Consider the following 11499-nt stretch of genomic DNA (forward strand, 5'->3'; position numbering starts at 1 on the left):
AACTCGGAGTAAATCCAAAGGTTATTATATCACAACAGAGAAAACTGAAGAAAAAAAAAAAGCTTTTTCAGTAAACTGTATCATTAACTAAACATAAAACAACTGTCATAGATCCAACTCACTGGTGAATTAATGTTGTAGAAGATGACGGTCTTTCCATGTTCACTACAGAGTCTCTGAACGTCTAAATGGGTCCATCTGATGACCATGAAAATATAACAAACTGTGTGTTACACCAATTATTTACATGAATTGATAGGAATAGTGGATCAACAGGTATTAAAGAGCTTACATCAGTAGATGGTTTTGGTTGCTGGTGGATGTTTGGGTCTTTGTAAGTTAAAGTGCAACCTTGAGGTGCTTTCTATTATGTGTGGCTTTATACTTCACTACATTTATAGTTATATATTATCTTTTTTTTTTTTTTATTCCTTTGTATTTGACAGTTTGACTCTTCAAATCCACTCTTTAGAAAACTATACATCTAAGTACACTGACTTATAATGTCTGCAATAAACTAAATGTTAAGTGTTGCTTCAAGGGGCACTTTACTGCATAGTGACGTCTTGTACTTTTCATACTTTAGTCCATTTTGCTAATAATACATATCTTGTATTTTTCGTAATGTGGCGTTACGTTCATTTAAGTACAGGATCTGAGTGCATATGGTTCAGATGCTTTTCATGTGATAAAGACTGATGTTGTAAGACCTCAAATGGTTGAGACCACAGGACTTTGGATCAGCAAACACTGTGTTTTTACATGTTTCTTTCTATGTTTTAACCCATTAACCTCTTAGACATTATGTCAGTGAAACAGGCTACTGTGAATTTGCATCTGTGGACGTGTCATAAAAGCTGCTGTGAGTATGTGCTTGTGTTCTTTTTCTTCAGTGGTTTTGTTTCACTGTGTGTTTTAGGGTCAAAACAGGGCGGAAAAACAGAAAAAAGACAAAGAGAGGAACTGAAGTTTGACAGGTTTTTACTGAATAAGGCATTCAGAATGTCCATCAATTTTGGCCCATTAATTTTTGTTTTTGCACTCTTTTTTTCTAAATCATTATAGTGAGTTTTGACTGTGTAACTGCTTTTTGGAGTTCAACCAGGTGCCAAAAGCAGTTACATGGCCAAAACTCAGTAAAAACACAGTTAAAAAAACAAAAAAAAAGAAAAAAGGAAAGTTATGAGAACACTGCAAACAACAGTAAAAACAAAAAAAGACAAAGAAAACAATGTATATATAAAAAAAAAAGCCTAAATGAGTCGGTCTCACTCACTACTCTGTGTTTTACCTCCTATTCCACAGGCAGCAGAGGATGAACTGAGCATGCTCAGATGTCTATGGAAAGAAGAAGGTCTATTCTATCAGCACCTGTTGAAATTTTTCCTATTGAGCAAATGGTAGATTTTTTATGAATATTTAGATTAAATCATACATTCAGAACACTCACCACAGACACGTCAGGGGCTAATCAATATAAGCGCAACATCAACTCATCAACTCAGAGTGAAAAGGGGAACTGTTTTAATGACAATAAAAGCAAAATGTGCTTTGTGATTGCAAAGATATAAAGAAAATAATAAAAGTTGTAGACGATCCCTGATGCTGCACACTACACACAGATGGACAATAGCATTAATATTCAGCAACAAATATGTTTCAGTTACCAGTTCCTTACTCTGACGTTAATCTACTTATCTACAGTGGGTAGATAATAAAGTATTCACACCCACGTCAATTTGTCACTCTTTGTTATATTGCAGCGATTTGCTAAAATCATTTAAGTAATATTTTTTTCCTCACACAGCACCTCATTTTGACAGAAATAAAAAAACAGAATTGTAGACATTTTTACAGATTTATTTAAAAAAGAAAAACCGAAATATCACAGCTGTGTTTAATTAAATTGATTGGACTTGAGTAGGAAAGGCTCACACCTGTCTGTATAAGACCTTACCGCTCACAGTGCATGTCAGAGCAAATGAGAGTCATGAGGTCAAAGGAACTGCCCCAAGAGCTCAGAGACAGAACTGAGGCAAAGCACAGATCTGGCCAAGGTTACAAGGTACGAGCTTCTGCTGCACCTAAGGTTCCTAAGAGCACAGTGGCCTCTGTAATCCTTAAATGGAAGACATTTGGGATGACCATACTGCAAAAATCTAAATCTTACCAAGTGTATTTTTCTTATTTCTACTCAAAATATCTCATCACACTTAAAATAAGACATAATCATCTAAAGAGTAACTTTTCAGTGAGATATAAGAACTTATTTTTACGCTAGAAAAGCACTCGAAGTGCGCAGACCCCTGCCAAGGCAGATCAGCCCCCCCCAACCAACACCACCAAAATGTTATCATTTGTTTGTTGTGCCAGTATCAACATTTCCTGAAAATTTTATCAAAATCTGTCCATATTTTTTTGAGTTATCTTGCTAACAGACAAACAAACAGACAAACAGACAGCAGACAGACAAACCCCAATGAAAACATACCCTCCATCATTCCTTGGCAGAGGTAATAACAATAGATCTTGAAAATCTTATTTCAAGAAATCTTACCAAGAAAATTTTCATTTGTTCCATCGGCAGATTTTTTTGCTTAATTCAAGATTTTTTTTGCTTAACTCAAGCCAATGGAACAAGTGAAAACTAGAAAAGCACTAGGAGAGCGCAGACCTCTGCCAAGGCAGATCAGTGCCACACACCCCCCAACACGACCAAAATGTAATCATTTGTTCCTTGTGGCAGTATCAACATTTCCTGAAAATTTCACCCAAATCCGTCCATAACTTTTTGAGTTATCATGCTAACAGTCAGATGAACAAACAAAAAATCTATTGTCTAAAAATAAGTTCTTATATCTCACTGAAAATTTACTCTTTAGGTGATTATGTCTTATTTTAAGTGTGGTGAGATATTTTGACTAGAAATAAGAAAAATACACTTGGTAAGATTTAGATTTTTGCAGCGCAGAACTCTTCATTGAGCTGACCGTCCAGCCAAACTGAGCAATCAGGGGAGAAGAGCCTTGGTGAGAGAGGTAAAGAAGATCCCAAAGATCACTGTGGCTGAGCTCCAGATGCAGTGGGAAGATGGGAGAAAGTTGTAGAAAGTCAACCATCACTGCAGCCCTCCACCAGGGTGAGACACATGAAGCCCACATAGAGTTTCCCAAAAAACACATGAAAGACTCCCTGACTATGAGAAATAAGATAAAGGGACTTTTTCAGCTAAACGTATCATTAACCCATAAAGACCCAGTGATATTTTTGTGGTAGCTCCTAAATGAAATTGTCTCTATATTAAACCTACCTAAAAATGTTTTATCACCATTTATTGTTATATTATCCTCTTTATTTTGAGTTTTTTCAGTGTAAATCATGTATTCTCCTATATTTAATTCACAGATCATGTAGATGTTCATAAAAGCTGTGAGTAAATTCAAAGGTTATTATATCAAAATGGAGAAAACTGAAGAAAAGTGACTTCTTTAGTAAAATATATCATTAACTGAGCATGAAAACAAGTGTCTCCATCTACTGTTATTTGTCAAGCTACGTGGGTTTTACTGGTGAATCAATGTTGTAGAAGATGATAATGTTTCCATATTCACTAAGGAGCCTCTGAACGTCCAAATGGGTCATATATGATGACCATGAAAAGATGACAAACCATATTTTACACCAATCATTTACATGTATCAATAGGATTAATGGATCAACAGTTATTAAACATTTTACGTCAGATAGTTTTGGCCATTAGTCGATGTTTGGGTCTGTATGGGTTAAGGAGGTCTTTGAGTCTTTAGAGTGTGTATTGGAAATGCACAGTTTTACTATATGTGTGATCAGGCCTGGATTTAATGTAAATTTCTTCAGCCACACAGTTGGTGTGAAACATCTCAAGTCGCACAGATTCGATTTACACTGGATGATGTCAAAAGAAGAAGTGGGACCATGTCTCTTCTAGTCGAGGCAGCGGGGTCTGACACGTTACGCAACCTTTGTTTTCTTAGGATCGTGTTAATTAAAATGACTTTGAAGTTGAGTCAGAGCTCAGTTGTTAAATGGAACAGCCAACTGAGAGTTTAATGCGAGTGACGATATAATAAAACTGCCAAATAACATTGTGGCCCATTGAGCCCGAGTGATAAACGGAGGATATTATGAAAAATAGGGGGTTTAATAACAGAAGAGGGAAATTAATAAACTTTTTCTTGATTAACCGTCTCGTTTCAGGTTTCATTTTGAGATCCCCTTGACATTGTCTCACACCAAATACACACTGTCTCACACACAGTGACAATCACAGCTTCAATGTCCCGAACCCGCCAAGGTTTCCACCCTCATCAGATCATAAAAGACGCCCAAGCTAACGACTTTCACACACATACAGACACAAACACACGCTCCTGCCAACCTCCCCCTTGACAACAGGAAATCTAAAGACACAAAGGCTGGGGGCAGGTCGGGGCTGCTTTTGGGGAAGGGAGGGGGTGAAAGGGGGTGCACATATGTCACCAAAACCGCAGTTTGTCTAAGGGAGCCGGTGAGGTAATGAAAGAGCCTTTCATCACAGAAACACTGCTGCTGCTTGTGTTTCTTCCACACAAAAAACTTTGCGTTACACTCAAACATGACATCAGGTTTTATACAATTCAGTATCTGTACATCTGTGTGTGTGTGTGTGTGTGTGTGTGTTCCTAGTTAAAATAGTGCTTCTCCCTGTTAATATTTTCTATCTTCACTGAATTGAATAAATGATGTTATTGTTTTGTAGGGGAAGCCTTGAGGTATCATCATTATCACCTATAGAGGAAGTGTTTTTTTGTTTTTTCACACACCACCAAGGGTCATAAGCAATGCTTTGGCTAATTTGCAACCCAAACATATTCCTTTCCCTTTCACAGCCGTCTCCCGTCTCCACCTCCCATTGGTGTGTGTGGCGAAGGACACAAGGCCGGTGCTTGACTGAGTCCTGAATGCTCTTTAGTTGTCACACTTTTCCCAAACGCCTTGCAGCTGCTCCTATTGTGGCCGCAGAGGGAGGGCTCCTTAGCTGATTCTTTAGGCCTCCTGCTGCTGCCCTGGCCTCAGATGGGTTCACAGAAAGAGAGTGTGGCCTAAACAATGGCAGACACCATGATGTCATGCTTCTTATGTGGGCAAAAAACCTCAGGCAGATATATGATAGGATTCCATCGCATGAAGCACCACAAGAAAGGATGCACCCATTGAAATCTGTGACAATCCAGTTGATCAATGTCTCCCAGCTATGAACATTTTTCATCCCAGATTTCTTTAGAATCTGGACAAAGAATTTTATTGTCATCATAATGTACCATTGAGGAATACACTTTGAAAGCTGATATGGTGCATTTCGCGTATTTATATTGTAATATTACAAGTAAGGGGAGATTTACAATATTTGTGAATTATTACGAGTTATTGGTTATGAATCCAATACATGATGTTCATAATAAGACTAAATATGTACTGACCTTTTCTATGACTGTGTAAACTCATTTTTGCATTGTAATCAATGAGTATATGGCATCACTTATTGTAAATACTGTTCACACTTCTCTCTTTTACAAATATCTTTCTGTATATAATCATTATTACTGTATTTACTGAATGTTATTTTAGATATGTTTTCTACCTTTACTTTAATCCCTACTTTTAATATTGTTATCCCTGAGGCTGCTTTAACACAATGTCCCTGTTGTGGGAATAATAAAGGATTATCTTGGCTTATGCTCTTAAAAATCATTATTTAAAGCCATTAACTTGTGCAAACACAAAATAAGACAAAAATCATCATGTTCAACTTAGTACAAAAGTCAAATGAGATTTATTCAACAGTATAAAAACAACATATATATATATAACAAACATATGCAAAAATAGATATGATAAAGAAATATATTACTTTAGTTCAATAAATATGTCAGAATGTAGTCACTGATGACTACGTGGCCCCATTTTAGTAGTTCTGGGGTTCTGTCTGTCTCAGTGCTGCAGTACACAGTACAGAAACATGAGGTATTTAATGGTCAGTTTTCCTCAATGCGTCAGATCATCAAGGATTCGTGATGTCTTGAAAGGCAGGTATTTACAACAATGGCAACACTGAACTGAGCATTTCTGCCACAAAAACATTAAAAAGAGGGGGATACATTCATTGTTCGTCAAACGAAGAGTAACTTCCATGCCAGACTGGCTAAGTGGTGTGTACTACTTCCATTATGAAGAAAAAAAACTGACTGAGAAAGGATTTTACATTCCTGAGACAACATTTAGCCCTGCCCATTTACTTTTGTTTTCAAAATGATTGTGATTATCAAAAGCAGTTGCCTTCATGAGAAAAAAAAAAGTCTTTTGAAGAAAAAAAACACAAAATATTTCCAACTTCCACTACAGGAATAACCTAAATTTTAATTTCGGCCTTTTCCCCTGCTATCTAGGATTAAATCTGTGAATGATTTTCACATTTATGCAGGAGGTTAAACATAAATACTGCCCGACAGTAGCCATCAAGTCTCCCCTTGAAATGATAAGGCCCACCTATAGCCAGAGATTTGGCCAGAGTCAGATGATGACCCCAACCATCCTTTGTGTCCAGTGATACCAGTATCACCATAAAGGATTTTGGATTAGGATCATGTTCTGTGCAGTTCAGTTTGCAAAGTTAGTTGTGTGTTTTAGCATCGTCTCTGCTCCTTGTGCCTTCTTCAGCAGCTGGGAGAGGTGGTGATGGGACTGTGGAGGAAGGAGAGCTGCCCAGCTGATGTGTGCACAGGGATGGAGACGGGAAAATTGAAGACTGTGCTGCTGCTGCCGATGGCCGGACTGCCCGCTTCAGAGGAGCAGGTAGACGAAGCCAAGACCTGCGACTCGAACTGCAGGAGCTGACCCATGAAGCTGAAGTTTGGGGAGATGATGCTGCGGCGCTGCTTGACGAACTCAAAAGCCTCGTCGAGCTTCACGCGGTTGGTTCGCATGAGGTAGGCGAGGCAAATGGTGGCGGAACGGGAGATGCCTGCTTGACAATGAACGAACACGCGGCCTCCCTTATTTCTGACAGAGTCTGAAAGGAAAGGAAAAAACAAAGCAGGATTAGTGCAACATAAACATCAATACAGTATTGAAATATGCAATGGAGCTTAAACTAGTGTCAGAGGAAGGCACAAACACAACTTCAACTGCACACTTCCAGTTGCTATTTAAATTCAGCGCCTCTCATTAAGACACAGGAACACCGTTAATAGGGGTTCACGGTGTGAGCCTAGGGGGTGGTATTCCCAGAGGAGGTAGTCTGAATCTGGACAAAGGAGGGGAACTGTCTCCTGCTGGGGGTATTGATCTGGGAGGAAGGCCGACAGTGAGTGAGGAGAAATTGCCTTTTGTTCAGAGAGAACAAAGAGCGGTGTGGAGGGAGCTATTCAAACCCAGCCAGCCTACCCACTACAAAACCAGTTTGGGGACGCTGCCTCACAATTGATTAAAAGGGGGGGATCCCTTTTTCCACGCCTGAGAGATGATGATGTAAGCACCATTGTTGTGGAGTGGGGAGCCTGTGTCGAGCCAGCTGGTGAGTTTTGGAGGGAACTTTTTAACATTTAAATCTGTGAGGCAGAGGAAGAGGGGAACGGGAGGGGGGCTGGGTGTTTGTGTTCATCAACAGGCTCAGAGGTGACAGCTGTGGTAGGTGCTCACATTTGGCAGTTGAAGGAGTGTGAAGGGAGTTAAAATAGTGAATAAACTCACCGATAAACTCGATCGCCTCGTTGAACCAGGAGCTGATATCGGCTTTGTGGTTGTCCTCGACGGGGATGCTCTTGTACAGATAGGAGTCTTCAAAGTGGTTGGGGCAGTTGGCAGAGACGTTGATAAGAGCAGTGATCCCCAGCATGTCCAGCATGTCTTTTCTGGAGGCATGATAAGCACTGCCAAGGTACAGGAAAGGCAAGATCTCTACAGGACCCCCCTACAGAGAACAGAGATAAACACGATTTAGTCAGGTGGAGCACAGCAAAACAGAAAGTGAAGCACAAACAAAGTGTCATGGTGTGTGATCTATAAACATACAGATAATAAAGACACAAACCTGGTCATATAAAGGTGTGTTACAGGGACTACAGCCTGGGTCAGCACTCTCAGGATGAGAGCTCAGGGGCAAACTCAGTCCCTGTGGAGGGGAGGGCTTGGTACACATCTCTGGGTACTCTGTGGAAAATGTGTCAAATCCACCTGTATAAAAGGAAAGTAGGCAAGGTCAAATCACCGTAGAGCTGCATTTACATAGAAATATGGGTCTTAAAATGGGTGACAACTGCTCATGGAGGCTATTTTGGAATACTGTTTACACCAACACCAGCTGGTGTGGTGACAGCTGTAATCCGCATTTGTTGCCCCGTTGTTAGGATACAACCAAACAGTTGCACTTGGGGTTTTTATAGAGTCAAAGCACTTTTTCCCCCTTACCTTTGAGAATAAATACACCGGCTCCACATGGGTCGCGACACAGGGCCGTAACAGCCAGCATTAGGGTCCCGTCCTTCTTGGCCTGACCTAAATCCAAACTCCGATCATCGAGCAGCACCACGGACTGGAACTCCCCGGACAGGAGCCTGTTCCTGGTGTCCTCGTTGGGGACTATGTGTTCCAGTCCCAGACCACCCCGGGCCCTCCTGCGGACTATGGTGCTGAAGCGCACGTTGGCGGAGCCCGATATGTGGGACGAGTTGAAGGACAGGAAAGAGCGGCAGTCCAGGACCAGGCAGCCGGCCACGTCGCCCTCCAGCAAACCACGGAGGGACGCACAGTCGATGGTGGGAACCTCCATTATGACCATAGTAGGACGGCGGGAGAGAAACGTTAAATCCAAATACATAAAGCTCGACCCACGGGAAAGCAGAGGTTTAGGCTGAGGTGAAGAGGCTTCCGCCAAAGTTACAGTCCTTTGTTCCGGTTAGATTAGCTTAATGACAGACGGAAAAAGTCACACACAGTAACACAAAAAAGTTTTAAGACTAAACAAGCAGGTTCTTTTCTCTTCTTAAGTGTATCCGGTTGTTGCGGTTCTTCTTATTAAAGCTTAGTTTTTTTTTTCTACTTTACAGTGAGCAGCTTCTGTCTCTGAACGCTTTGAAAAGCTTTTATATACGACCCGTGGTTGTGAATGAGAGGTCACTGACGTCAGAGGCCCGCCCCTTCTGGCTAACGGCCAACCGTGCTAACGTCATCACGCCCGCCCTCTGCGCAGCCGTGCAGAACGTGCACATGCGGGACATTTCTGTACAGGCGCTGCGCACGTACGCGAGCACGTCCAGCCAACTTTACAGCCACTGGGTGACACTGCTCTGTGTTTTCTTTCTTTCTTTCTTTCTTTCTTTGAACTTAAAAATACATATCTGTGCTTCATAGAATCACACACAGTTGTGATTTTACTTACCTGTTTTTGTTGTTTTTTTTTCCTAATCCATCTTAACCCTTTAAGACCTAGGACTATTTTTACTGTGAATTATTCTCTTCATTTAGCATTTCTTAAGTGATTTATTGCCATTTATCATAATATTATTCTTTGTATTTTGCATTTTTCAGTGGTAATTAGGTATTTTCCTATATTTGAGTCACTGATCATGTAAATGTATATCGAAACTAAAAGTAAATTCAAAGGTTATTCTATCAGAACAGTAACAAACTTAGGAGAAAGTGACTTTTTCAATATGAAATAAGTGTGTACAACCACTGTCAATTGTCAAACTATACAAGTGTTATTGGTGAATCAATATTGCAGAAGATGCTGGTGTTTTCACGTTCACTATGGGGCATCTGAACATCTAAGTGAGTAATATCTGATGACAATGAAAAGCTGACAAACTGCATTTTGCCTGAATTATTTAACTGTATTGATAGGATTAATGGTTTAATATTTATTAACCAATTTAGACCAGCTGGTAGCTGGCAGCTGTTTAGTTCTTTCATGGTTAAAGGATTTCCTGTGACAGCTGCTTAATGTTATTAATAAGTTTATTCACTCATTTAGTCTAATTATTACCTGCTCTGTTTTTATTTGTGATAAGCTACACTTACTCATCAACTGACCATTATCAAACATTTATAATTCCCCTTATGATTCCAAATTTTAATAGCCTATTTGTTTAATCTAATGTCAGCAAATAAGGAATTTGCCAAATTTTCCATGATGTTAGTGTTTAATTAGATTTCTATTTTGCCTCTTCACCTGAGAGTTGACAAATAACAAGATAATAAGTAAATATCTGCCACAGGGGCCATAAAAGTTCAGTCTTTTGTTTTTATTGGCCATAGGTACATAGTGTTCAATGCCCCGAGAGCAAAGGCTAACCATAAAAGTTAATCACTGTATAGAAATCTGAAGTCCAGTAAATTTCCACATGCTGGAAACAAAACACTGGTCTACCAGGAAAACCAGAGCAGATGGAGATCTGTTGACCTGTCAGTTTTGTTTCATTGGTGGCCTAATTGAAACACACAGATAGGGTGTTTTCTCTCTTTCTCTCACAAAATTAGTGTGTCATTTGAGAACGCAAACATGAATAGTGTCTCTGGGAAACCCTTTTGATTTGTACTGTGGTTTGCTGACTCAGAGAGGGTTACAGTGGTGTCCCACAAGGAAGCAAGAGGATCATTGTTGACGGACAGCAAGCGTTTGCTGACGGGAGGTTGTGTAAATCTTTGTTTCTTAAAACCATGCCCCACAACACACACCAGGGTTGTTTTGTTGTGGCATGAATGTTTACTAAGCAGGTGGTGTTGCGACATGGCGCTTCATTCAAAATCCCATTTCAGTTTCAGTTCAATAGTGATTAATTGTGAACAGATTATCTTATTCTTCTGCTTTGAACATCTGTAAGACTGTAATTACTGGTAAACCTATTGTACTTTACTGTGTCGGATCATATTTCAGTATGTCATATATTGTGCTTCAAAAGATCTAGCTGACCCATAGTGTAGGCCATGTCGTCATCCTCACAAGCAAGTGAATACTTTCCCATATATATACTGTTTTGGCCCTCTGTTCTGCCTCAGTGTAAGAAAAATAGATGTGCTATGTGATAGAGGAAGAGGGGGATGGGAGTGGAAGCTTAAAGGACAGAAACTTAACCAGTCACAACAGAGTGCAAAAACTCTCCAGCCGGTTTAACCTCACACTCCTGTGAGATGAGTCAACTGTGAGGCACATGCAACAAAGTAGGAATGTTACACTATACAAGAGGAAAGAGAGGGAGGTCAAACAGGCACTGAAAACAGCCTGTACCCAAACATTTTGTTCTCACTGTAAATTCGTCTTTGGTGATGGGATTACGTGCTAGAGGTTAAGGAAGAAATTAGACACCTGATGAAGGGGGGAGATCACAGACACATAGTGGAAAAGTTACTCCATAAAGTGAGTGTTTCTATTACTGTCAGTAGAAAAGCCTGGTTTCCCACCAGACCAAATCATCTGGTGTCTTA

At 40.0% G+C, this 11499-nt stretch overlaps 1 protein-coding gene across 1 annotated transcript; it reads right to left on the reverse strand.

Moving 5' to 3' along the window:
- Positions 1–5822: 5822 nt before the first annotated feature.
- dusp1 (dual specificity phosphatase 1) lies at positions 5823–9163 on the reverse strand. Its single transcript, XM_030145695.1, has 4 exons — positions 8485–9163; positions 8108–8250; positions 7768–7987; positions 5823–7087 (listed from the first exon to the last, which is right to left on the reverse strand). The coding sequence occupies exons 1-4, from the start codon at positions 8891–8893 to the stop codon at positions 6732–6734; spliced, it is 1128 nt and encodes a 375-aa protein (XP_030001555.1). The 5' UTR covers positions 8894–9163; the 3' UTR covers positions 5823–6731.
- Positions 9164–11499: the final 2336 nt, after the last annotated feature.

This window comes from Sphaeramia orbicularis, chromosome 10 (assembly GCF_902148855.1).
Source record: "Sphaeramia orbicularis chromosome 10, fSphaOr1.1, whole genome shotgun sequence".
NCBI lineage: Eukaryota > Metazoa > Chordata > Actinopteri > Kurtiformes > Apogonidae > Sphaeramia > Sphaeramia orbicularis.

Coding starts and splice junctions, on each gene's coding strand:
- dusp1 (XM_030145695.1), bottom strand. CDS start 8,893: ATGTATTTGGATTTAACGTTTCTCTCCCGCCGTCCTACTATGGTCATA. Junction 7,988..8,107: donor ACACACCTTTATATGACCAG/GTTTGTGTCTTT, acceptor TGTTCTCTGTAG/GGGGGTCCTGTAGAGATCTT. Junction 7,088..7,767: donor CGAGGCGATCGAGTTTATCG/GTGAGTTTATTC, acceptor CTTTCCTTTCAG/ACTCTGTCAGAAATAAGGGA.